Source organism: Trachinotus anak, unplaced genomic scaffold (genome assembly GCF_046630095.1).
Source record: "Trachinotus anak isolate AG129_WGS33_773 ecotype Australia unplaced genomic scaffold, CSIRO_AGI_Tana_v1 ptg000005l, whole genome shotgun sequence".
Classification (NCBI taxonomy): domain Eukaryota; kingdom Metazoa; phylum Chordata; class Actinopteri; order Carangiformes; family Carangidae; genus Trachinotus; species Trachinotus anak.
In genome coordinates, this window is record NW_027273856.1 from 13,267,587 (window position 1) to 13,295,168 (window position 27,582).

A 27,582-nucleotide genomic window follows, 5' to 3' on the forward strand; every position below is an offset into this window, starting at 1 on the left:
CATGTCACCTCAGACCATCTTAAATGAGCTCTGGCCCAGAGAAGTCGGAGACGTTGCTGGATCATGTTTAGATCTGGTTTCTTCTTTGCATGGTAGAGTTTCAACCTGCATTTGTGGACAGACAATGGTTTTCAGAAGTGTTCCTGAGTCCATGCAGTGATTTCCACTATGGAATCATGTCTGTTTTTAATGCAGAGCTGCTGAGGACCTGAAGATCACGACCATCCAATGTTAGTTTTCCAACCTCTGTGTCTCTTGCTCACAGAGGTTTCTCTGGATTCTCTGAATCTTTTAATGATATTATGAACCGTAGAGGCTGAAATTCACAAATTCTTTGCAGTTTTACGTTGAGGAACATTATTCTTAAAGTGTTGCACTATCTGCCCAATGCTTACAGGTGGTAAAATTGAACAAGCTGAACTTCTGATGGATGTTTGAGCTGAAACACCAACTCTGTTGGTAATGCTACAGTGCTTGGCTTACTTGAATCCGCCTTCTTCACAGCAGACATTTTCACTTGTCATGGCAGGAAAAAAATAACATTTTGATGGCTGCACTCCTACTTACGTAGTCAGAACTGAGAAAAACATATCGTATTGTCATCAATACACCAGGTTATCACAAATTACTTGGCAACAGTATCCTAGGGGCAAAGCACAACAAAGTAAATCATCACCGCTACATTTATTAGTTACTATAGCTGAAAAAAGGGGCAAAGAGGTATTACAACACCTGAATGAAACAATAACAAGCTGAAGTAAAAAATAACAAGACTGACAAGTACTTGTGACAGCATTTTTAAGAAAACCCTTAGGTAAGCTACATTACACTACACAAAATCTAAAGCAGCCTTCAGGATGTTATTACTGCACAGCATTTAACAAACTCTCAGGTACAGCTGCTGCAGATTTAACTGCCCGTGACCTGCCTGTGTTCACCCTTTGACCTCACATCACATCTCTATTATCCAGTGTTGTAGAGGTGAGTGCCTGCAGCCTTGACTCAGCTGTACAACTCAGTGAATCAATGGTGAATGGAGGAAAGGCTACTGATCCACTACCAGTCTCTTTCACCTTTAATGTTACCTTACACAATATTGTATGTAACATGAGGCTGTAACTGCTTCAGTCACTCACATCTGTCCCATCTGGCTGATACCTGATCCCTGAAATAGTATTCTAGGCTTGTGAAAATTTGAATCAGGCTTTAAAATGGCATTATTACATTTTTTGTACATTAACATTAACTAATAATACTTTTTTTAACAATAGTAATGAATAAACAATATTTTAATTTTAATTAGTCACCTCTGGTCATGTGTCACATCTTGCCCATACTTGAACTTTGTTATAAGGTCATTATACAGTGGGCACCAGAATCCTGGGTATAGAATCAGTGACTAGTCCACTACACTCATTTATTACTTTGTTTGAGCAGCAGGTGAAAAATAAAGATTTAAAACTTAAAGCATAAAAGACAGAAAAGAAATGTTTCATGCTCTATCCTCCTGTGAAGGGTATTTCATGCAGTAAATGTTCTTCCCAAGCTGTCAGGACAGAGTGAGGAACCTTTTGGCAATCTTACAACTTTACATAGTCACATTACCAAAATAAAATTGCACTGCCGAGTATTATTGTGAACAGGAAATTTGCCAATTTGTGCAACCAATATTGACACTGCTGGCATAGTAAAACAGGAATGTGAGAACATTCTGTGCATCTTCCTGTTGCTGTTATACAGGCTTCATCGTATTCACACTTGCTTTTGACTGTACAGCGACAGTATAAAGGGCAAATTAGAGAAAGGCAACTACCGAGTGTGAGTATAAAAAAGTTTGGCAGTGTACAGTGTTAAAAATGGGGGAGCAGTGTGTCCACGAAAAGGCGCTGAAATGTCCCTGCAGTTTGAAATGACGATAGCAGAGCCCTCCAGTGCGTTGAGATGCATTAAGAGTAAGCTACCTCTCCTGCCACCGTAAAGAAGACTTGGCAAAACATAAATAGCACCGCTGCTTTAGTGTGTTGTTTTGGGGGGGTGGGGAAGAGGAGGAGGGAGAGGAGGAAGAGGAGGAAGGGGGGCCGTTGGTGAGTGAGTGAGTGCGTTACATGAAAACAAAAACACAGAAACACGGGTTAACGCTTCGGGGAGGTTCAAATCTAACGCCCCGTCCAACACACAACTCGGTTGTGTGTAATGAAAATGCATCCTGTGGTCAGTTTTATGGCAGTATAAACAATAACGTTCTCGGTTATCTTACCCGTCTTTGCGCTTAGCCTTATAAACGTGCCCGTAGGTGCCTCGACCCACTTTGCAACCTTCATATTCGAACAGATCTTCTACTCTCTCTCTCTCTGCCGCCAGCTTTGTTTTGAAGTCGTAATCCATTTTAACCCATAAATACGTCTTAATTTACAATAAAATAAAATATTAATTATTACATGCATTAATTAAATAATCTGGTCGTTTTATTCCCCCACCATTTCCTTGTTTGGGATTTTGGTCTGCTCCGCTTAATGTTCACTGGCTCGTTGACGTTTCTAATTGGCGCGCAGGGCTCACTGGGTAGGGTAGTTCTTCCGAGTAGGCGCCGCGGTTCGTCAGCTCGAAAGCCGAGATGTAAGAAACTACAACCCGCGTTTCTCACTGCGGTTTGTTGCACTTTGCGTACTCATGAACGCTCTTCAAAAAGGCAGGCACCGGTGGTTTGGATTCCATGGTGCACAGAGCTGCTTGTTAGTATGTACCCTCTAGTCTGCATATATATTTAGATATATTTTAATGATCTCCAAACTGTTATTGGCGGTTATTTCATATTTGATGGTGGTAATTTTATAATTTAAGTGCATACACCCCAATCATTATCAATGAGGTACAATAAATACATTATGTCTTCACAAAAAACTATAATTTGAGGTTTCTCTAAAAATACTGTTGTCTCTTACTGTCAGGTAAGGTAAATAGACACACCCAAATTGCCACTGCCCTCTTGGCCCCTTCATTTGATGATGATGATGATGATGATGATGATTATTATTATTGTTATTGTTATTATCATTATTATACGAATTATGATTATTGTTGTTGCTCAATAATAGCAATTTACAAGACCAGTATCGGCTATTATTTACATGTGGTTGCTAAGTGGAGTTACCTGACTTGTGCACTTACAGTGGTACTATATAATGTCAATAAAATGCTGTCTCATTATTTTTCCTCTACTGCAACCGCCTCAATGGGCTCATTTTATCATAGAACTTATAAATTAATAAATACAATAAATACAATACAATACAATACAAATAAATTAATACAATAGTACGTGGTAAGAATAAAATACAAACATACAAACATAATCCATCTGTACAGAAGCAAAACATATGTTAGTAATGACAGAAATTTGACTTAACCATACTGGGCCTCTAAAATAAAATATTTGTGTGACAAATAGGTCCTATATTTTAAAAGAAGATTTAAATGAAAAACAGTTACAGTTCGATTATTATATCATCCTCCAGAAATTTAACTGTATTTTCATCTTGTACAGAGCCATAAAACGCTACGTGTAGGCTGTAAAAAAGGCATGTGAGGAAGCCCGTGTTTTGCAATGATTGACAAGTAACTGGACCAAGCGAACAACACAAGACAGAGTCTGGCGAATGGATTGGTTGAAGGCAGACTGACGTAACTGGCCAGCGCACATAAAAGCACCGCGCCATCTCCATTCAGTGCTCTACACAGTATGGCCGGCGATATTAGCTAGCACTCGCTAACGGTATTCTCTGTAAAAGGGAAGACGGTAACTCAAGAAAATCAACACCTGAATCACATAAAGGACTGTACCTCAATAAATTATAACTGATCGAGGAAGGATTAATTAAGCTGTAAACGTTACAACCGACGTTTAATATTTTTGTTGGGTGTCTTGTCTCATGATGGAAGATAACGCTGCACATTTCTTCGAGGGGACCGAGAAGCTGTTGGAGGTGTGGTTCTCTCGGCAGGATGAGACCAAAGGAACCGGGGACCTCCGTACCATCCCAAGGTTCGTGTCATTTGAATGTCTCAGCTGTCATGCCAGTCCTCGGCCGCATATTGAAACGTCGGCCACATGCATGGTTTCCGTCTCTTAAGTTTATTCGTGGCATTTAACCAGTTAAATGTGTTAAAATCTTGTTATCCAGGGACACTTTCTTCTCTTTAATCGCTAGTCCATCCTTAGTCAGCCAGCTAGCTAGAAGGGATATCATATTCTGACACCAAAGCACATTACTGGTAAGCTAGCTAACGCAGTCAGTCGAAAATGGCCACCTCCCCCCTTTAACAGTGGCACTTCCAAGCTGAGTCATTCATTCTTCACCCTGGAATTTGATGGCAGTTTAACATTTTGGTATATTATTGTGAACTCTCACTTGTCATGGGGGGCGATAGCTCTACGGGTATAACGCTTAAATGCGGTCTTGATAGCAAGTTGGCAAAACAAATTACAGCTAGCTAACTCTAGCTAGTTGGGAGAAAATATTCAAATATTCAGCCGTCTCATGCTGTTTTCGTTCTCGTTCTGCGACTCAGAGGGTCTGCTGTGACTTTTGAATGAATCTTACCTTTTACCCAGAGTAACGTGTCAGTATCTGATGCCCACATTAGGCGGGCTTGGTCCTTTTTTTCTCACTCCTATCGGTGCGCACACGTTTTATTTCCCCCGCAATGATTTTGGGACGTCGCTTGATTAAGTTACCTCAGTGTACTGCGCTATACTACACTGCATATCTTACACAGTGGGACGGGGCTTGAGAAAACGGTGTTGTGTGTTTTTGTTTGGTTGTAAATGGGGACGTTATTTTTTCTGCGTCACTCAACAACGAGGGGGCCTCGGTGAAGAGATGAAGCATGTGGTCGCCCGTCGGCACCGCGTGTTGCTCCGCTGCCTCTCGGACACGCCGAGCCCAGCCACAGAGCACTGGGAGCTCGGCGTTTTTACGGTTGTTTTGCAATAAGGAGAGGAGTGGTTGGGGCTTTGGTTGCTGAGAAGACTCGATCTCAAATGTTCGTGTCAGAATTGACATGACTAATGTGAGAGGCGCTAAGTATCGGGGAGTGTTCTGGGATGAGCCGCTGTGACTCATGGAGAGGTGATCCGTTTTATGTTTAGGCTGCGCACACTCCTCAGGCAGTCACTCGCTGCATGGCAGTCCCTTAGTCTGCTTCTGCGACGAAATTTGCCTGTAGTCCTTGTTCCGGTCACGTTTCCATCCATGCAGACGCTCCCCTCCCTGTTCCTCTGATTGGTTAGAGGGCCTCCCTGTTCTGATTTGCTAAGAGGCACTAAGAGATGGGCATTCAAAGAAAAAGGTATGATAGGGTACTAGGCCATTTTGAGAAATGGATGTCGATGGTCAACAAAGCTGATGACCTTTGCCCCTGTTCAGCACCACTAAATCTATTTGTTACTCTGATTTAAGTGAGCTTGTACCATGTAGAACAAAGTTGGTTATGGATTAGAATGATTTAGTTGAGCCATGTCACTGTTTGGTGCTGAATAAAATATCCACTGAGGTCGTTTGGTAAGGACTGGTCTTGATTCTAGAGTGAGTTGAGAAATGGGAGGTGTGGTTATAGTGCAGAACAATGATTTATGATGACAACTGCTGGTTCAAAATGCAACACATTCCCTCTTTCGTTGGTGTAAAAACCAATAATCTGCATTTTCTCCACAGTCCAGGTTGTCTAACGTTTGGCTTGCCAGTTTGTTCTTTCACCTGTTGTTGCAGCAGTGTATTACTAAGTGATAACCTGTGGCAAGGTTCAAGGCCAAATTGACCAGCGCTATGAGTGACTTTCCTGGTCATTAACCAGATCACTGAGGTCAGTTTAAGTAAGCTGGGGCCAGTTGGGTGAAATAGGTTTGGCATCAATGCATAGCCACAGGGCAGATTAACAGCTCAGAGGGACACTGTTGGTGAATCAGGCTTGCTGGATGTCAGCCAATGTCCAAATAAGTCCACAAGGGCATCTGATTCACAAATGTGGAGCTCACTTACGTTACCTCTGCTGTGCCTGCCTCAAGTCTCAGCAGCAGCTTAGTCTTCTTGTGACTACGAGTCCTGAAGGCCAATCTATTATCACATCTACACACTTGTTTTTTGTCACTAGTCCTTTTTTAGTTGTCAAATGTAACCAGTATTCCAAGATCTGCGTCATCTCGGTTAACCACGCACCTCTGTAGTATTTAGCAGCCTGATCTGGGCCTTTCCTGGAAATCGTGCTTTATTTTAGCAGAATCTGATCTTGCAGAGTGACCAGAAATAGCCTCTAGTGTGCATTTCACACTGAAACAGGAGCTGACCCAGGTCTCAAGTAACACTGTCCCTCTGGTATGAACCTGGGGAGCTGGCATGTTGCAACAGCTCAGGTCACTGTGTGTTTGTTTTTTCTTTTCTTTTTTTTTTAAGGTAATCATAACATTTCTAATTGGATAAGTCACACTTGTGGTGCTTAACCTTGTTTAGGGGCAGCCTCTTTGTGTTATTTCAGTTCAGACGAAATGCATGATGGGGGCAGGAATTTCATTCTACCAGGGTTTAAGCTTTGTCATCATCCAAACACATTCTGACACTTGAGCACTATATGACTCTAATCAGTCTGGCACAGCCTTTTGCTTCATTGTACTTGGCCAGTTGTAAGATGGAAAAGAAAAGAGGAAGTATAAGATAAAAATATACAAATTCACTTTCAATAACTTGCAGTTGTTAATGGCAGCGTGTTAAGACAAGGGCTCAATAACATGATGAATGATAGCATGTTAATAACACATGTTAATGGCAGCACAGAATATAGGCCATGATGACTGTGGCCCACATGTTGAGCCTTAAGCTCTTCAGGTTTTACAGCATTTCAGAAATTCCAAAGAAGCTAATGAACTTTTCTGAGTTCTCAGTCTGGTGGCCATGGTTGAGAAGCAAGATGGTTTACGACTATACAGTCAGCTTGTTGGCTGTAGCAGGACATGATCGTATTATGCCGTTCTTTGTGGGAAGCAAATTCAATTTGGAGACCCACACCATATAGGCAGTGCAGTTTGTGGTGTTGTACATTGACAGTGTGAGGATCTATTTAAGAAATCTTGTAGCACAGAAACACTCAGTGTGTGTGTGTGTGTGTGTGTGTGTGTGTGTGTGTGTGTGTGTGTGTGTGTGTGTGTGTGTGTGTGTGTGTGTGTGTGTGTGTGTCAGTCATCATAATGTGCTTTACCAGACTAGGGCCAAAATGAACTAACCAGAAGCAAGTCAGTATTCATGGCAGATGTCATCAGACATTTAGCTCAGCACCTCAGGAGAATGATAATCTATTGTAAAGTCAGTGTTTGCTATTCTTTAAAAAAAAACAGCTTTGTCTCCACATGAATTGCTGTGTCTTTGGGCCCCTGGAAATCATTCACAACATTCAGCCAATGTGGTGCCATCTAAATGTCTGACAAGTTGTAGACAGTGAGACAAGCAGATGTGTAAATGTTGCAGAGCTGATGCAAATCTCAGTTTTACTGTCAATGATTGTGAGGAAAACATCTCCAAAATAATGTGGCAAGACATTAACAGTTAATCGAGACCCTGATTCAGGTCCTTCTGATAAAACATAGCCTTTCACTGGTGCTTCCCATCTTTAAAATGGCATTTGTGTTACTGTTAATGAATTTTGTTTCCCAAGCCACATGTATGCCCCCTGCAGAGTTTTTGTTAGGTTGCTATGGGGATGGAGCAGGGCTGGCACGCAACATGGGTCCCTTGCTAGACTTGAACTGAGGAGTGTTGGTTACTTGCAGTATGTATCCTAGGTCACCTTGTTTTCCAGAGTCACCAGAATTTTGTGTCTATAGTTTGGTGTTTGTTATGTGGACGTAAGAGTGAATCACAGTGAGACTTGGCAGATATGTTTGCTCGAGCAATATTCTAAAGTTTCAAACTAAGTGTAAAACATTTTTGTGATATTCAGCGTGTTTCTATGTGCACAGTAAAAATGTGCATTAAAATGTTGAATGGAACCCTATGTATTTAGCTAGACAGCAAGTAAATGACTTGCTGTTCACAACTTCTTTGTGACCAGAGCTGTTACTGCTGGTTAGAGGATCACTGCTGACAGTCTAGTTAGTCACTGAGACATTTCTTGTTCTTCCCAGAAAAGGCTGTTGATCCATGTAGCCCCATCCATCTCCCAAGGTAAACTATGCAATACTGGTTGCTGGTAAATTTCCCACTGAATGTTGAGCTCCTCGTGCTCTTTCTCTCCTGGTACTTTGGACAGGCTCAGGCTGCACTTCCAAGGTTGTAATGAGAGCGTGACGCAGCTGCATTTGCACTGCAGCTGTCTTTGAGTGGTGGTGGGAGGGCAGAGATGGCAGCAGCAGGAGCCCTCTTGTTGTTGGGGAGAGTGCTGGCTGTGTTGTCTGTCCCAGCCTATGATTTTCAGTCTGCCCAGGAACTAGGGCCAATATTCAGACAACACTAATCCACATTGCCCTGCAGCTTTCCTGCACATGGCAAGTAAAGTGCAAGTAAACTCCCCTACTTGAAAAACAGAAGGGTCTGTTCCATATCCATTTGAGATTATTGATTTAGTTTTTTTGTCGTTTTTGTTTTGTTACCTCTTAGCACCATAATTTCCAGGGCCTAAATTCCTCCCTCCCTGTTATGAGTTTCTCTGCAGGGCATGACTGCAGAAGAGTGTTTGCTTAACTTATTCAAAGATCTGTTCAAACAAAAACAGGTCTGCTTACTTTCTACTGTGTTTTGCAGTCAACCAGCAAATTCAGTTTTTTCTGTCCAGTAGTGCGTTTCACTTCCACTTGGCAGCCAGGTCATTGAAAAATAAATGACTGCCAAAATATTGAATGTTGATTTCATTTTTCTTTCAGGTTTGAGTGGGACAAACTTTTGGAGAATGTGCATTGTTTGATCATAAGTGTGACAAAGACTGACAAGCAGGAAGCTTATATACTCAGGTGAGTGCCAGGTCTTTACTTCCATGATGTCTCCTCTATTTTCCTACTGATTAGAAGGCAGACAGGATTAGACAGCGGTCACCTGTAAGCTGCTTGTCATTTGCAGTGCAGTCACTGTCTCAGGTGATGACACAAGAGACCTATGGGCACATCCTGTATAGTCTTATTGTATAATTTATATCCAAAGGGGATGTAACAAGAAAACTTCAATGATATGATATGGACTCAGAATAAAACTGACCACACATGCGATGGGGTTTCTTTAATTTTTATACTATTTATTGTTAATTTTCCCCCCTCTACTAGAGTCTTGTATGAACATATACTTTATTATTTTTATGATTTCTTAAAACCAGCTTTGTTATCAGTAGTGTGGGATTTACCACATACAGGCATATTTTAATTGTTGCTGAAGAGTACCTCCCCTGTAACCACTGCTCTGCCATGTAGTTAAAGCATCTGTCTACCAAGTCAAAACAAATTTACCAAGAATTTCAGTTCAGCTCCTCTTCCTAATATTTCATACTTCCAAGTGGTGAATGCATTTCCTGATAATGTGTTTGACCCCTAAGACATTCAATGAGGGCATAAATGTTTAGTGTGTGTTGACACCATGCTTCACAAATTCAGCTACACAAGAAGGGAAAAAGGTCAAACAGTTAATCTCCAAACACTTTCCCCTGTCCTGGTTTTAGATTAGACCTGTTGTTAGCTCAGTGAACCTACAGTGACAAAGGCTGTCTGATCTCTACATGTATATTTCAAAGGTTAGAACAACACAGGATCACCTGTTAATTCTCCTGTGTAAAATAAATTGTAGTGGCACATAATACAATTCCAGTACAGAGGCTTCACACACTTGTTTTGTTTTTTTATTTTTCTTCCCTCCACAGTGAGAGTAGCATGTTTGTCTCCAAGAGACGTTTCATTTTGAAGACGTGCGGAACCACCCTCTTGCTGCAAGCACTGGTGCCTCTGCTGGAACTCGCCAGGGAGTACTGCGGCTTCGATGCCATCGAGGTTGGACACATACAGTATTTACATATGTGGAACATATAACTATGAACATTAAACACTGACATTCATGCCCGTAGCTGAAGCACTGATCTGACCATGTTTTTCAGAATTTCTTCTACTCCCGCAAGAATTTTATGAAGCCGACCCATCAAGAGTTCCCTCATCGAAACTTCCAGGAGGAAGTGGACTTTCTCAGCCAGATTTTCCCAAGTAAGTGACGCACCTGTTTTATCATTTTCCCCTCTTAAGAAAATGCTCTGAAAATGTATTTTTAAGAGAGACAAAGCCAAAAAAGCATTGGTTGATTTCCTCAAAAAGGTATCAGAAGGTTAAGAAATTACTAATTAATTCTTTTGTAAGACAGTGATGTTGGTAAAATGTTTTTTTCTGTCATTTATTTACTGGAAACTCCCCAGTACCGTACCCAACCTTGAGTAAAATTTGTATGTTGACCTTTAAATTAATTGTTTCATCAGTTTAATCCATCCATTCATCCATCTATTCTGTACTCCTTATTGGGCCCAGGTCAATTTAATGATTAATAACTTTTATTATTAGGATTTATTGTTACATACTGCTGTGAAGTTCTGACAACATTGTCATTAAATTCCTGCTCACTCTAGATAATAGTGGGGTTTGTTATGCTTATTGGTTTTGATACTTTAGTCAATATGATCATGAAAGTGGAGACAATAGAAACTAAAAACTTGTTCAACTTGGAGAAATGATGCGCTGTTTTTTTATTTTTGTTTGTTTTTTTTATTTGCTCTCAAGGGTAACTTGTCTGTGAAGGACAGTAGTCAGTAGAAAGACATTGGAAAGTGCAATTTCATATTTGATGTTGTAACTATAATTTCAACACCTTATTTCTTTTTTTGCTTCTTGCAGATGGTGCAGCCTACTGTATGGGGCGTTTGAACTCTGACTGCTGGTAAGCATAATGCAGTTTCCTGTACTGGTTGAAAATTAAATGTGTCACTAATGTCAGTGGGTGTTCATGTTGCAGACATGAATACTGAATTATGTTCTGCAATAATTACATCCTTAAAATGTTGGATTGAATTTTTTTGTTTCTTTTAGAATAAACACATGAAAATGCAGCCAGCAGATTCCTCTGTGTTGTTGTAGCGTTTCAGCCACAGCAGGATGTTGCTACATGACATTTAGATTTTTAGCACAGATAATTTGCTGCATTATGAGGTGGCGGTAAAAAGGTCATGAGTGTCCTCTTGGTATTTATTTGAATAAAAGCTTGTTCAGAGCCTTTTCTATAGTCTTGATGTTATTACCTCAGTGTATCCTCCCAGTTTGGTAATAGACTTAACTAACCAGTCACCTGTGTATCACCCACAGGTACCTGTTTACCCTGGACCTACCAGAGTACTGGGAAAACAAGCATGCAGATCAGACACTGGAAGTTCTGATGAGCGACCTTGATCCAGCCATTATGGACCAGTTCTATATGAAAGATGGTGTTTCTGCAAGTGATGTCACTCGTGTAAGTAGATCTTACCATCGTGTGTTTATTTGGCAGTGGGCATCAGTGCACACAGCCCCCCCCCCCCCCCCCCCCCCCCCCCCCCCCCCCTCCAGTGTTGCTCAGAGAATCTGGCTGCTGACACTTGATTCATCTCTTGTTGCAGATGAGTGGAATTCGTGACCTGATACCAGGTTCTGTGATCGATGCCACAATGTTCAACCCTTGTGGATACTCAATGAATGGAATGAAGACTGACGTGAGTGTCTCTTTGTTGTCTGCTCGTTTCTACGTTGTGCCACCTCCTTGAACATGTCAGTAATGTGGCTCTGCTCGTCCTCTGTAGGGAACTTACTGGACCATCCACATCACCCCCGAGCCAGAGTTCTCCTACGTCAGCTTTGAAACCAACCTCTCCCAGACGTCATACGATGATTTGGTTAGGAAGGTGGTGGAGGTGTTCAAGCCAGGAAAATTTGTGACTACCCTTTTTGTCAATCAGGTATGAATAAAACACAACCTTCTTTCTACTTCCTGTAATTTTAATTAAAAGTGCTGCTGAGTAAATTCTTCTTTTTCCTCCCATTTGCCCGTGTAGAGCTCCAAATGTCGCAGTGTCTTTTCTTCTGCCCAGAAACTTGAGGGCTACAAGCGTCTCGACCGCCAGTTGGCTCAGTTCAACGACTACAATTTTGTCTTCACAAGTTACGCCAAGAATCGCCAGCAGAACCAGCAGAGCTGAGGGTTTAGGATGAAGAAGAGGCGTAAAAAGAAAGGCGGACGCCCAGGGCTAACCCCTTGTATCCGGCTTTACCCCCCAGTAGAGAGCTTCTCGTCCTCCCCTTCCTCCCTCCTTCTCCCCTTCTGCTGCTGTCGTCGTTCAGAATCTCCTGGTGCTGACGCAGTTGCGGGCCCTAGTTTAACCTCCAGTTTGAGTTGTTTGCATTGTACCTGTGACTTAGATCTCTTGCATGAAAGCTCTTTTCTCTGTTTCGATATTCTAGCTCACTCTTGCTGTGATCTTGAAGTGCATGTAGAGGAATTAAACACGCTCTGTTTGAGGCTGTCCACCTGTGCCCAGTACAATGGTCCCTTCCTGCAGGTCTCCCCCCTCATCCCCCACAGACAAGGCTTCCGCCCACACTAGGCCAGGGCCCTGACATGCTCAGATCAGTCTGTCTCTTGATGAGCTCAACTCAGTTTGTCTGAGATTTCAAATTCAGTGCAGCTGGTTTGCTTTCCAGTGTGACAATTGGTATCAATGAATCATTACCAATCATCGCGTGCACTTTAAAAACCTGTTTACTCGCGGTACAAAGATGAGGCCAACCCACTGTCTCAACTCATATTGAATGTATAAATCATAGTAAGCTGTGGGCCGTTCTCATTGTTGTTAATCTTTTTTCTTTGAAAATGATTGCCATACTTTCTGTTTACTGTCATACTATTGGATAAAGGCTTTTCAGGTAATTAGTCAGTGTGTAACCTGCACTTGAGATTGTACTAAGATTTCTGCTTTGCTGGGCTTTGCTCTAATTGCTTCTAGACACATTCATTCATTCATTCATTCATTCATTCATTCATTCATTCATTCATTCGTGTTCCTCCACCTGGACAATCATCTAGTCCTTGTGTTTACTCAAACACAAGCTGTGTGTGTGTGTGTGTGTGTGTGTGTGTGTGTGTGTGTGTGTGTGTGTGTGTGTACATTGAATATGTGCACTTTGTTGCACCCAGGCTTCTATGTTTTACAGTGTGCTGTATCTATAAGAAGCTTCTGGGTCCTAGTCATGTTCATCACTGATTTTCACATGAATTGGTTAAATGGAAATTGTTCAAACTGAATGTAGCACAGTTGGTGTGAAGTGGCCTGTCCACTCGTCTTTCGAATGTACATGTCTCTAGAGAAAAGCCTGGACCAGGTTTGAGCTGAATGTACGACTCCAGGAGAGCACAGCCGCCCCCCCCCCCCCCCCCCCTCCACGCACGCACGCATGCTCACACACACAGAGCACTCACAATGCCCTCTGTTGACCAGCCATTGTCCAGATCCCAGCAGGTCTCCCCCTGCCAGAGTTGCACTGTGAGCTGGCCCCAGAACCGTGACATAACGAGAGTCGGCCCTCCTGGCTGTGCCTGCCCCCAGTCTGAATGGGAAATAATGAATCAGACCCTTTTTGCTTAGTTGCCCAGCAAAGCATTTTTCTTTTTCCCGCATAATATCCATCCTCTCTCTGTCTCTTTCCGCCCCATACAGAAATCTGTAAACGCACAATAGAGGCCCACCAGTCTGAGCATGCCAGGGTGATCCCGGATCATTCCACATGTAACTGCTGCATAAACTGCCATTTTATTAAATTTATTGTGTCCAGACATTTTTTGCAGTGAATTGGTCAAAAATGTGACTCCCTAGCAGTTTTTTTTCTTTTTCTTTGGATCAGTGTCCTTTGGTCATTGAGGGGGAAAATCCTGTGACACTATGGTGCATGTGACTACTAGTGCCGTGTAGCTTAACAGTGTAGCGTAGCGCCGTCTCTTCCTCCTTTTTTGTCGGTAGGTCTGCGTGCTTCACCTTCCTCCTTGTTTTACCAGCTGAAAGCAGAGCTGGAACTGCCGCATCCTGATGTGTTTTGGGTAGGTGGGGACTTTTTTTTTTTTTTTTTTTTTTCTTCTCCTTAAGGGGTTGGGTTAACTTGTAATTAATCGTTTCAGTGCTGAAAGCAGGTTAAGTTTCTTATTACTTCATGTGTCTGCCTGCTGTTCAGCTGAGTGGGGTTCACGGTGCTTCTCGTGCCAGAGAAAGCAGTTTGAGTTTTGAACTGAGAAGACATGTCGGGAGTCTTAACCTGTTTTCAGCCCTGCAGTGCTGTTCGTATAAATACCTGGGTCGATTGCATCAACGCCTCCAACAGTACACTGATCACCTAAAGCACTTGGCGTGCTGGTTGCATCAGTTCATGTAAGAACTGGCACTTGGAATAGTCTCCCTCTAGTTTGTCTCATGGCTTTTTGGAGTGGTTTCATTCTTTTCCTGAGGACCAATCTCTGCTCTTACATGAACAACTCGACTCCCTGTCAAATGACTGTGGGTGATCTGCCACAGATGTGGGTCTTTTTTGAAGCATTTGAAAGCACCGTTTTAAAACACTGAAGAAGTTTAATGCTAACTGTTCTTGGATTAAGTACATTTTAGCCTTGTTGATGTGGATCATTGCAACTTTGTTTTATTTTTATACTATGAACTCAAAGATTTTTTGCAGCTAACAGTAATAGAATTTTATACAAAAAAATATTTTGTATTTCTGCTGCGGACCAATCCTTTTTTTTTTTTTTTTTTCCTGCCCTTTTTTTTGGTCTTTTGTTTTGTTGTGAAACCAGTGTTCAAAACTAGCTTGTTATGGAGTTAAGGGATGACCTTTTCAAAGTTGACTAAATCATGTTTGTTTTTGTTTTTTTTTTTCCACTTTCCTTTCCTTTGTGAATTTGTGAGAGGAAGGGAAAGTGAAAGCCTCCCCTGGGTGAGAGGGTGCAGTTGCAGGATGTATCAGGATGTACTGAAGGAGAAACCTTGCTGTTCTAATTCTTTCTTTTGCTGTTCTTTGGATGGTCAAGATGTGCTAAATATATCTGTGCCCTGAGCTTGATGCTTAAATAAAGATACTTATCTGTGCAAATGTTGTGTTTCTTTATTTGAAGCCTTTTTTCTATTAGATTTTTGACATTAAGTATTAGTGTTTATTGGCTCTGTCTTTGTAAGAAAAGACAAAAAGAGAAAAGAACCAAAGATGACAACCAATAAGTTAAAGAGGAGGAAAAATGGTGAATCTGCTATAAAAGCAAGAGGAGTAAATATAAAGTTTAAATAACTGATGATAATGACAAGACAGATGAGTATATTCCATTCATTGACATATGATGAGCCACTTGGCTCGAAGCTGAACCAGCATCTGCACCAGGATGTGATCAGACTGACCACAGCTCTGACCAAATATATATATATATATATATATATATATATATATATGTATGTATATATATGTGTGTGTATATATATATATATATATATATATATTACAACTAACTGTAATTAACTTTACCTGCTTTGAATACAGACAGCTACTTAGATCCAGTGATTTGGCCAACCTCAGCTTTGAATCGCAGTTGCCTCCATGTTTTAGGTTCAGCCATGATAATGACTCATACAGGTGTATTTATCCTAAATGATTAGTCAGTTAATCAATTGTTCAGTCAACAAGAAATTGAACCTAAATGAGTAATTGTTCGCGATTTTGTTTTGCTGCTGTTCCCACTTCATGTTTCCATCTTCTCAGACTGGAGGATTCCTGCTCGTCGTCTTTCATCAGAGCAAACTGACTAAACTGACTCTTGCTGCTTTCTCACAGTTTTCAAACCAAACAATCAGTCTATGAATTCAGAAAATAATTTGCTGATCAATTCACAATGAAATAATCATCAGCTCCACCCAGTCTAACTCCAACAGCAAAGTGCCGCTTACACATTCATGCATCAGTAACAATAACCTAACGATATAACAACCAGAGGTTTGGAAATGTTTCTGCACTCAGTACTTTACCTGTAATACTTTCAGTACATTTCTACATTGTACTGTCTGCTCCATTCTCACAGCAGACATTCTGACTTTTCATGGGTGGAGAACAGGTGATAATAACATAAACGACAGCTCTGTTCTATTCAAGTGACAGTGTGACAGTGAACCAGCATGCACAACACCAGGACCCTGAAACTGAAGCAGCTAAATGGATTCAGTCATCATCATCATCCTACCGTGACATGTCAAAATGCCAACTGTGAAAAGGCCACACTAACAACTGTATTCAAGCCTGAAATTTAACATCTGTGAACACAATCCAAACTCACAACTTCCCCATTTCCCCTCATACAAATACACAAGCTGAGCACCTAAAATACAAAGAGGCTTAATAATACAGTACTAAGAATATTATTCTGCCTTTTTACACATCCTATGACTTTTTTCCAGATCTGTCACCCAGTCTGCAGTAGGACTAAAATGCTATCCAGAGGTTATTACCTTCTGGACCCACAACACACCATTGACTGACTGAAACTGCAATGATAACTTACATTCTCCTAGAATATAAAGGTTTGGACAGAATTTATAGTCAATAGTAAATCTCAGTTTGTAAAAGTTAGTAACAATCTCAGTTCAATTCAGGTCAAAATACTTGAAACCACCAAGTCTATATAACGGCCTGGGTGTCCAGAAGTAACAGGTCAGATACTTATAATATCTACCTCTCTTTCCCAAAACAATTCAAGTCATTAAACAGTTTTGTTCTCCCTATATTCCAGCAGTATTCTGCAAGACCTAGCTGCTTCCTGCTCTTCACCAAAAACCTCAAGAATTGCACTGTTGAGCTTGAAGAAATGACTCAGCATCTTTTATGATTTCTCCTCGAGTTCTCCAAAACTCATGTCTAGACAAATAAAGTATCAGAGCCTGTTGTTTTAAATAATCAGATGAGGATATCTACACAGAGTAAATATACAGTGGAAAGCTGTACCCCAGGAAGCTCCAAATGCAAACACATTCAGTCATTTCTGTCATTCTTTCTTTTTTTTTTTTTTTAATTTGTTCTTTGTAAATATTCATACAAAAATCCACAGTTTTTCTAGAATAAGTGAGCCAGATAAGACTGTGATTCAATGGACTTCTGTGCAGTTACTGGTACATTAATACATTATATGCAAACACAAACACACATTTATGGAATGTGTTTATGGAAAAACCAGGCAGGTGTGTGTTTCAGAGCAGGAAGGACGTGCTGGTGTAGTCGTGGTGTCACGATGCCATCCAGGACGTTGACCACCACTTGGTAAACAGATGTCGTGTTACTGTAATTCTTCATTAAATCCCTGAACAGGAGCGAGGACGTGCTGGGACACAGATGACCTCCGCGCCAGCGCTCCAGTCCCCGGAGCTGCTCCCTCAGAGGACGCTCTGTCTCAGCACGACTCGGCAACAGGAGCGGAGCAGGCGAGCTGGAGGGACGGGACATGGCCCAGGGAAGGACCCAGGACAGGGGCGGAGCCAGGCTTTGTTTTCATCGCTTTCCTCAACGTAGTCACGACATCTTCCTCAACATGTCGCCTGGTGGAGGTGTGCTCTCCGAGGGCCGGCCTGGCCTCGGTCTGTGGCGCCCCCAGTGGACGGTCCGTGCTGTGCCGTGGTCCCTGTGCCGCTAGATGGCGCTAATGGGCGAGTAGCAGGAGACCAACCACCGAAAAAGAGCCGAGAAGAAGAAAAAACCCACTGCTGTCTTCCGCTGCTCCGGTTCACGTGGAAGAGCGACACGCGTGTTTGTGTTTCGGTGAGGAAGAAGAATAAAGAGAGAAGAGAAGAGAGAAGAATAAAGAGAGAAGATGACGCAGTTAGACGGTGTGGTGTAAGTTTACACGCCTGCCCCGCTCCTCTCCAGAGCCAGCTTGCTCAGTGCCGCCGAGCATGCAGCTGGCGTTGAGACTGTGGCGGACAGACAGACAGGCAGGCGGACAGACAGACAGGCAGGCAGGAAGACAGGCAGACAGACAGGCAGACAGACAGGCAGGCAGGCGGACAGACAGGCAGGAAGACAGGCAGACAGACAGGCAGACAGACAGGCAGGAAGGCAGGCAGGCAGGCAGACAGGAAGGCAGACAGACAGGCAGGCAGACAGGCGGACAGACAGGCAGGAAGGCAGGCAGACAGACAGGCAGGCAGGCAGACAGACAGGCAGGCAGGCAGACAGACAGGCAGGCAGACAGACAGGCAGGCAGGCAGACAGGCGGACAGACAGGCAGACAGTCAGACGGACAGGCAGACAGGCGGACAGACAGGCAGGCGGACAGACAGACAGACGGACAGGCAGACAGACAGACGGACAGGCAGACAGACAGACAGGCGGACAGACAGACAGACAGGACAGACAGGCGGACAGACAGACAGACAGGCAGGTAGGCGGACAGACAGACAGGCAGGCAGACAGGTGGACAGACGGACAGACAGGCAGGGAGACAGGCAGACAGACGGACAGACAGGCAGGCAGACAGGCGGACAGACAGGCAGGCAGGCAGGCGGACAGACAGACAGACAGGCGGACAGATAGACAGACAGGCAGACAGGCAGGCGGACAGATAGACAGGCAGACAGGCGGACAGATAGACAGGCAGGCAGACAGGCAGGCAGGCAGACAGGCAGGCAGACAGACAGACAGGCGGACAGACAGTCAGGCGGACAGACAGACAGACAGACAGACAGGCGGACAGACAGTCAGGCGGACAGACAGACAGGCAGGCAGGCAGACAGATAGACAGACAGACAGGCGGACAGGCAGGCAGGCAGACAGACAGGCAGGCGGACAGGCGGACAGACAGTCAGGCGGACAGACGGACAGACAGACAGGACAGACAGACAGGCAGGCAGGCAGACAGACAGACAGACAGGCAGGCGGACAGGCGGACAGACAGTCAGGCGGACAGGCGGACAGACAGTCAGGCGGACAGGCAGACAGGCGGACAGACAGGCAGGCGGACAGACAGGCAGGCGGACAGACAGGACAGACAGACAGACAGGCGGACAGATAGGCAGGCAGACAGGCGGACAGACAGACAGACGGACAGACAGCCAGGCAGACAGACAGGAAGGCAGACAGGCGGACAGACGGACAGGCAGACAGGCGGACAGGCAGACAGGCGGACAGACAGCTTTTTAGTCACACTGACACCGTGTCGTCTTCTGCTTGCATCCTCAGAAAACCCAAGACGAAGCGCTCCAAGCGGTTCCTGGAGAGCCGAGCGCCGAAGCTGACCGAGGATGTGAAGAATGCCATGATCATGAAGGGAGGGAACACCAGTCAGACCACCACCCAGGCCCTCAAGGACTTAGTAAGTGACCTGTGGACGCACCCACTGAGGAAGACACTGTTGTAGGGGTCCAATAGCTCAGATGCAGAGCAAATTGTACACATGACAATATCACCCCGTGTTTTTACTCCTGCAGCTCGTCACCACCTCTTGTATATTCCTGTTGGGCAGGAGTCGGGGTTAAACAGCTCAATCAGCGTGTAAATCTGATGTGAAATCTAGTGTAAATTGGAGGCAGATTATAAAGAGACACTCAGTCTTGTAACTCAGTGAAATCTAACTCAGGTTTCACACATGTGGTGTGATATATAAGACTTCCATAGATCAGGAGGCTTCAGAAATACTCTGATTGTATTAGCAGGTGTTTATCCAGGTATCAGCAGTTTCTCACCTGTGGGCTCTTTTAAAGCAGCACCAGCTGCTGCCTGTCACTTCCTGTCCCCTCTCCCACATCACTCAAATTTAAAAGATTTGTTATATTATTTTAACTTATTGATAAATGAACCAAAATAATTTTTTACTAATGTTTCCATGTCTACCCTTAAAAAGGACGTCTGGTCAGTATTTTTCAATATTAAAGGAGATTTTCCTCATAAATCATCAGAGTGAATCGACTTATTTCAACCTGTATGTAAACCTGTTTATTAATCTTCTGCTGATGCTGTGATTTGTGATTGAGCCTAAATGAACAACGATGACTCTTTGATGCAATTGTGAATTCACATAATACAAATAATGTGTTCCTGCAGTATTCCCTGAAGAAACCCAATGCTGTGCTGTACAAGAAGTAAGTGATTTTATATCCGAGGAATTACAAATATGTTGAGTGTGACTTTGTCATGTAGCGTTGTACTTTCCCCTTTTCAAAAAAGCTCACAATTAAAACTAAAAGTGCAAATAAAGTCATTTAAAATTCTCCTTCATGCTATTAGATTGTTTTAAAATGATCTTTAAGTGTTTATTTTATATTTACATGACTAACATTGACATTTATCATTTAATTCCATGCAACATCACAGATGGTTTGATATAACCTAAGTAAATGTTTTGTTATTTTGACAATCCTAATGCAAGTGGATGTTAATGTATTTGTTCAGAAACGGTATTTCTACTGAGACTCTGAGTGGATGTTGACATCAGAGGTAGATATCAACAGAGAAACAACAGCGTTTGTTTTCTAAAACATGTCTCTAAACATTTCCTAATATGACATATACATTGAATAAGTTTGTACACAGAATAATTGATAAGGTGCAGGACAATGGGAATATTAACAAAATGAGAAACATATATGTTATAACCCACAGTAACAAATAATTCAACAGAATCAATATTGATCTTAGCAAATAATTATCACTTCAAAGGCAAATACATTTAAGTTCATGTAGAAATGTTGGGTGAAAACTATCAAAGTGGATAAAATCTGCATTTCTGTTTCAGAAAGAACATAACTCGGCCATTTGAGGACTCAACATCGCTGGTGCGTGGATAGGAAACATAATAAAATGAATGTTTGTGTGTGTTTTCAAGGTGTATCACTAATCATTCTACCTCTTTATTAGGAATTTTTCTCCAAGAAGACAGACTGCTCTCTGTTTCTGTTTGGCTCTCACAACAAGAAACGGCCCAACAACCTCATATTTGGTAAATTCTCTCTCACTCAGTTGTAAAGTGAAAATACATACATCAGCTCATATCTTGTCCCCGTGTCTGTCTCCAAGCAGGTGTAGGACATTTTTACCAAGATAAAAAAATATATATTCCTTGATTATCCTGTGGTTTCAACAATGATATGTGAACTTTACACGTTCAGTAAAAATGTGGCAGTCTTTCCAAAGCTCCATGCTTCAGAGGTTATCAAGTCACTTTAGAGGCCAAAGGATATTATATGTGTGTCATTGTCTCCTTTGGTTTATTCGCAGGTCGTCTGTTTGACTTCCATGTGCTTGATATGATTGAACTTGGGATTGAGAAGTTTGTCTCACTGAGTGAGATCAAGGTAACGGTTGCAGTTGTTCTGTTAATGTGCAGTCATGTTGATAAACTGGGTGAAGGGTCAGTTGATTCTAATCTATTATGATCTAAAGTTAACTAATGTTTAGCAGCTGCTGCTGTGCTGTGCCACGGTCAGTCTGCCCCCAGCTGGAGGAGATGACTTCTCCCTCCCAGATTCACACACTGACTTCACTCACTCACTCAAATCTGTTTTATAATGACTATATTATAACATTTCACTCACACATTCATTCCCACAGCACTTTCTCTATAAAAGCATAAAAACATAAAAGCATAATAATAAATTGATAGGACAGAATATTTGATCACAGCTGGCTGCTGTGATTCAACCCCTGTTGTTTGGGTGCTGTGAATGTCTTGTGTTGTTGCGATGCTGCTCAGGTAGTGTATAAACTAGGCGAGGTTTTATGGGCTAATCTGAAGTTATGTCATGTAGGATGACAAACTGGGCGGGATCCTGGTCAGATTTGAATCATCCTACCAGACCCAGTTTCAGACTCACTGAAACATCAGTGTCAAACATCAACAACTTACACAATGTTAAACTGAAAATACAGTCATTTATATAATATGTGGATGTATATAAATATTTTAATAATAACTGAGTTGAGTTATGTTGCTGTTAAATCATAATGAACAAAAAATAAGATATATTTCTGAGTTTCTTTTAAGAAGATATCTATAGCTGATTGCTGATGTAAACACAATATGTAATGTAATACAGTTTGATCACAGCAGTATGGTTTTATGCCAGGAGAGAGGGCTCGAGATGCTGTGTGTGTTCTGTTTAGATCCCTAAAAACCAAAGCTAAAACAGCAGTAATAATAATTATAAGTCTGACTGAAAACAATAGAGTTCCTTCCAGCGTTGTTGATGAATGCACTGCTAATAGTTGTGTCAGCTGACTCAGTCACTCACTGTGTGTGAGATTCAACAGCAAAGCCACAAAAGCTGTGTGTTGTTATACCTTTAAATGGTTTGGTACAGTCGTCACTAGGGCTGCTCGATTATGGCAAAAACACTAATCACCTTTATTTAACACGATTACTCACTGACTTTGGACACACTACACATTTATTGAACTTTTTTAACAGTGGACTTTGTTGAACTTTAAATACAATTGAATGGAAAATCAAATATAAAAAAACAGATTAAAAAATGATCTTTTAATCAGTTTATAACTAGGTCTCCTAAAGTCCAGTTTGTCTTCTCTGTTGCAGGCCAGTAAATGTCCTGAGGGGACGAAACCCATGCTGGTGTTTGCAGGAGAAGCTTTTGACATTGACAGCGAGCACAAGCGTCTAAAGAGTCTGCTCATAGGTACACACTCATGATTAAAGGTGGTACTAGATTATCTTCAGGTGAAAATGATGTCATTGGTCTGCTAATACCCCTGTCCATTCCTTTGGCCCCCTGTCCATTTCTTTGCTCAGACTTCTTCAGAGGCCCCACCGTGCCTGCAGTGCGTCTCGCAGGTTTAGAACATGTTCTGCACTTCACTGCGCTGGACGGGAAAATATTCATGCGCAGCTACAGGTACTGACAGTAAAATGACTTGGTGAAAAATAAACACATCACAAATCCTGGTGAATGCATCAGTCGCCTGCTTTATACAAATGGGCTTGAAGAATAAATAGAGGTTTGAGTAGTAATGTGGTACACACTCTGCTAACAGCCAGCGTAACAGCGACATGGATTTCATGTGTAACTGCAGGTGCCTGTTGAAGAAGTCTGGGTGCCGGACACCACGGATAGAGCTGGAGGAGATTGGGCCATCATTTGACTTTGTCTTAAGAAGAACACATCTGGCGTCAGATGACTTGTACAAGTTGGCCCACAAACAGCCCAAGGCCCTGAAGGTAAAAATCACCTGGATATAGTTTGTGCACATTTCAGCCAACTCTCTCAGCCCTCCCTAGGTGGCACATGAGAAACACCTGGATCAGAATAATTCTGCAGAGTGGAAATACACAGGTTTTATGCCTTCAATTTTCATGAACTGATCTTTGTCACATTTCAGGTTAATGGTCTTGTGAGGCTCTACTGCTCATTACACACCAACAAACAAACTGTTGGATGGTTGAAAAATGCAAAGGCTGCTTCTCTGTTTTTAGATTCAGACTGTCAGTGGATTGAAAATATCAGGTTTCTCCTCAAGAGGGCGCCAGAGGACAGGCCATTGTTGCCTCAATGTCTAGCCTCTGTACAGTTACCATGGTATAACACCTTTCAGTGCTGAACTCTGGGTCAAGCTCCACTGACCTGCCATTGAGCCAGTCAGTACAAGCTCATGCTGTGAGAGGAGATATATGACTGAAGTTTTAGCAAATGGATCTAAAACTCTGCTCAGCACATCCAGAATATTTGTATTTGATGGAACGGTGCAGCCACAGAATATAACAGCTGGAGTTACTCAGAGGCTGAGGAGGAGGATGGGGGTTTGGGGGAGAGCTGTCAGCAGTGGACATGTTGGTGTGTTTAACATGTGTATTGTGGTGTAAAATGGGACAAAACATTGGGCAAAAAAAAAAAATTTCTGCATAAAAGTGGACTCATCAAACTGACATGATATTAATGCCAATGTTTTACAATGTTTCAGCCCAAAAAGAAGAAGAACATTTCCCATGATGTCTTTGGTACCAAGTTTGGCCGGGTGCACATGCAGAAGCAGGATCTGTCCAAGCTGCACACACGCAAGATGAAGGGCCTGAGGAAGAGGAAGGGAGAGGTGGTCGCCGAAGAGCAGGATGGACAGACATCGAAAGTGGCCAAAGTAGAGAGCTGATGTCTGAGACGGGAGTCACTGCCTGTGTGTGTGTGTGTGTGACCATGTGTGACCGCGTGCTGATCATTGCCAGTTTTTACTGTTAGAAAGACTTGGCATGTGAGTTGCCAGCAGGCGGCCAGGATACATGTGTATCATGTCTTTTCTCTTCCTCCCTGTTGTATTTTCCCATGTGACGAAGATGTCATGAGTGTCATAAACATGTCAGCTCAATTGTCTGGTGAAAGTCAGTGTTACCTGAATTATCAACAGATTTCTGCATTAATTTGAAGTTTGTAAAAATTCAGTTTCACTGGCAGCAATCGTTTAAAAGGAAATAAAACCATCTCCAAGCTTCCTGGGCTGTTTTAGAGCTTTAATTAACCAGTCATTAAAAAAAAAAATAAAACTAATATTAGATTCATTGTTTTCCATTAATAATAATGTACCACGTTTCTGAGATTAACACCAACTACAAGTTACTTTGACTGCACAGGGAACATCAGATCAGTGCTATTTTTAAAATATATTTCTGTGGACTTTTGGGGATTTGGGATCAGTGGAGAGAGGCTTTGTTCATAATTTCAGAGGCTTAACAATTAAAGCTGGATATCACTTCCTGACATCCAGCTTTGCTTCTCTAAATATATGGACCAAATGGTCTTAGTGTAGGTATCAAATCTTTAAGAGGAAAATAGACTGTGACAAATTAAAGATTGGAGAAACAGGAAGACAATGTTTCCATCCATAGGGCATATGAGGGTGTCACTGAATTATTTGATGAGTATGAAGATGATGTGAATCATAAGCTATGACACAGTCACCAGATCTTTGCTTTTAGAAAATCATTTAGTGTGTTCTAAAATGCAGAAATCTCATAACAATGAGAGTTTGAGAGCTTAAAAAGCATACATTTATCTTCATAGGTCGTTCACTAACTGCAACATTTAGCCACTGTTTTGTCATCAAATTATTGATATATTTGTAATTTGATTTATTCATAATTTTTATGTCAAGGTATATGTCATGTCTACTAATCTATGAAAGTGATGGGGGGGGGGGGGGTCTAAAAAGCGGGATAACATTGGGCTTTTCTGACAAAACACTTGGGATTATTTTTCTGGAGTCTGTGTCCTATGGTTTCCAGCCGCAGTTCACTTGAGTCTCCAGCTCCCCCCGCAGATCCTCCTGCACGTCTGTGTGCTTGCCCAGCACTTTCCTGTTTATTTTTAGCAGCTGGGAAGGGGAAGTGAGACCTCTCATAACAGCGATGAGGGCGCTGTCGAAGGGGGGGGGGGGCGGCTAGCCTCTGTATACATTAGTATTTTATTACCAATCGTGCAAAACATATTGTGTACTGAAACAATATTTTGTCTATTTCAGTAAGTGGTCATCACGGATAAATGACAGTATCCAATCAGCTGCAGGATGCCCCAGAGCCCCGCCCCTCCGCGCTGTCTATTTATAATATTGCAACAGCAGCTCTTGAGCAGTTACTGTAGGAACAGATGCTGCCTGAGCAGCACAGCCCGAGCTGCAGCGCCACTTCAAGCGATGCAACTTTCCTCGAAGCTGAAAGCCACCACCGCTCCGACAGAAACTGTATCTGAACCGTTACTTCTCTCACCCCGTCATTAGAGGAAACACACATCCAGATTTTTTTTAAAAACAGCACAAAAACTGCTGCTGTCTTTTCGCTTTAATATAACCCTGACTTCAAAACAATGACAGAAGGAAACAACATCCAAGACGGTGATGCCGCCGTACCTGCGGAGGAGAAGAAGGACACCTGGGACTCTAAAGTGACAGTCCCGGAGCCAGCGGCGACTCCGGCGACGGAGGAGGTCGAATTTGTGCACCCCGAAGGCGGCTGGGGGTGGCTGGTCATGCTGGCTGCCATGTGGTGTAACGGCTCCGTGTTCGGGATCCAGAACGCCTTCGGTATACTCTTCCTCTCACTCCTCCGGGAGTTCGGCTCCGAGGACGATGACGACCTCCGCTTCAGAACAGGTGAGTGCGGCGGGCGGGGGTACGGAGCTCCACGTCAGGTCACGCATAGCTAATGGACTCCAGCATGTAGTCATTTATTGTTTTGGAGGACAGGTCTGTTAGTGTGATTAAAATGCGCGGTTACAACTGTTAGCTCCCCCTGATATACCCCCTCCCTGTTGGTGGCGGGCAGTTGAACTTGTGACCTTTGGACCTCTACAGCACGCTTTCCAGCTCTATGTGTGACAAGTAATCCTTCGCTTTATTTCACGCCTTTTAAACGCCAGGACAGGTCAGACAAGCCTGCCAATCAGCGAAGCGTACACACTGCAAGCCAGCTAACTTCAGCTAGCATGTAATCTGATATGTTTCCTGTGAGAGAGGGAAAATGACAGAAATGCTACTCTTTAAAGCAGCTGCGGCGGAATGACACGGGGGATGCCGGGGTATGGCGCCTTTCTTGGCGGCAAATACCGCCACGGTACCACATGTGGTGGCTGTCATTTCCAGTGGGTGTACTGGTTTGTGTCTGAAACCGAGTGGAGGTCAGGTGTGAAAGTTGTTAGCAGTTCGCAGTTGCCGCATTCTTCAGCGACAGGAAACATGAGGAAACACCAGAGATTTGCTGTAAACCAGCGCTGCACTCATTCGCCACCACGGTCTTCACACCCTTTGAAAGTCCATTTCTAAAGTGGAAGTTGGATTTTCATCAGTGTCCTCTGCGTCTTGTGTTGTGCAGTTAAGTAAATCATAAAATTGGTTGACAGTCTTTTGAAGTCAGACAACACATGAATGATGGAAGAGTCTCCAAGTTTCTCTGTGTTCTCTTCCATGTTTAAAGTCACAAAGTGGTTACTGTACAGAGGCCTGTGTGATCGGTGCTTTGCACTTTGCTCATCCTGCTCTATTGATAGCCTGGGTTTCTTATTTTTAAGGGGAAATGAGGCAGATGTTCACACCAGAGCTCCCACTGTACAGCACCAACCTTCAGAGGTTCATTAGGAATCTGAATCCTACTGGCAACTGCAGGAGTTGCAGTGACAGAAGTTACCCATTCAGCCCATTCAGCTACACTGACCTGTGCCTAACACAAGAAATAAAGTTACATTGTCAGAGAAATTTGATTATTTATCACAAGAGCAAAATGCATTGCTATAAGACACATCTTGAAATTAATGTGGTGAGAAGGTTCATTCAGTGTAAAAACACACACATCACCTATTGCAAAGTCAGAAGTGATATCAAGCTTCAGGGAACAGCTTTGGGTGCTAAAGATTACTACAGTCTAAAAACAGAAATCTTAATTCATAATTTAATATTGAGGCCATTAATTTGGCTACTTTGATGCAGTTTAAATATGCAAGATATGTAGTAATGAAGCAGGTAATGAGTCTCTATACTCCTATATTTCCAGTATTGCAGAG

The 27,582-nt window shown here is 42.7% G+C and overlaps 4 protein-coding genes across 6 annotated transcripts in view; 3 read left to right on the forward strand and 1 right to left on the reverse strand.

Moving 5' to 3' along the window:
- cdk19 (cyclin dependent kinase 19) overlaps positions 1 to 2,533 on the reverse strand; it is a 61,088-nt gene extending 58,555 nt beyond the window's left edge. Inside the window, exon 1 of one of the 2 annotated variants that reach the window (XM_071478425.1) lies at positions 2,258 to 2,533. In XM_071478425.1, coding sequence (XP_071334526.1) covers positions 2,258 to 2,385 — 128 coding nt within the window. In that variant the 5' untranslated portion in view covers positions 2,386 to 2,533. The remainder of the gene's footprint in view (positions 1 to 2,257) is intronic. The other variant, XM_071478426.1, reaches the window with a different exon arrangement.
- A 1,194-nt stretch (positions 2,534 to 3,727) lies between these two features.
- amd1 (adenosylmethionine decarboxylase 1) lies at positions 3,728 to 15,160 on the forward strand. The gene is made up of 9 exons (XM_071478427.1): positions 3,728 to 4,042; positions 8,906 to 8,992; positions 9,886 to 10,012; positions 10,117 to 10,219; positions 10,898 to 10,940; positions 11,363 to 11,507; positions 11,653 to 11,745; positions 11,833 to 11,988; positions 12,085 to 15,160. Exons 1-9 carry the CDS (start codon positions 3,930 to 3,932, stop codon positions 12,226 to 12,228), a joined length of 1,011 nt encoding a protein of 336 aa, XP_071334528.1. The 5' UTR covers positions 3,728 to 3,929; the 3' UTR covers positions 12,229 to 15,160.
- A 2,585-nt stretch (positions 15,161 to 17,745) lies between these two features.
- Positions 17,746 to 24,527, forward strand: rpf2 (ribosome production factor 2 homolog). Of its 2 annotated transcripts, none has more exons than XM_071478429.1 (10): positions 17,746 to 17,857; positions 19,277 to 19,409; positions 20,138 to 20,175; positions 20,829 to 20,868; positions 20,951 to 21,032; positions 21,311 to 21,387; positions 22,626 to 22,725; positions 22,839 to 22,941; positions 23,120 to 23,264; positions 24,005 to 24,527. In XM_071478429.1, exons 2-10 carry the CDS (start codon positions 19,353 to 19,355, stop codon positions 24,188 to 24,190), a joined length of 828 nt encoding a protein of 275 aa, XP_071334530.1. In that variant the 5' UTR covers positions 17,746 to 17,857; positions 19,277 to 19,352; the 3' UTR covers positions 24,191 to 24,527. The 2 variants fall into 2 exon arrangements, with proteins under 2 accessions (XP_071334530.1, XP_071334529.1); XM_071478428.1 differs by having other exon boundaries at positions 17,771 to 17,932.
- Positions 24,528 to 25,642: 1,115 nt separating this feature from the next.
- slc16a10 (solute carrier family 16 member 10) overlaps positions 25,643 to 27,582 on the forward strand; it is a 32,458-nt gene continuing 30,518 nt past the window's right edge. The window contains exon 1 of the mRNA XM_071478434.1: positions 25,643 to 26,179. Within this exon, the coding sequence (XP_071334535.1) occupies positions 25,894 to 26,179 (286 nt within the window). The 5' untranslated portion in view covers positions 25,643 to 25,893. The remainder of the gene's footprint in view (positions 26,180 to 27,582) is intronic.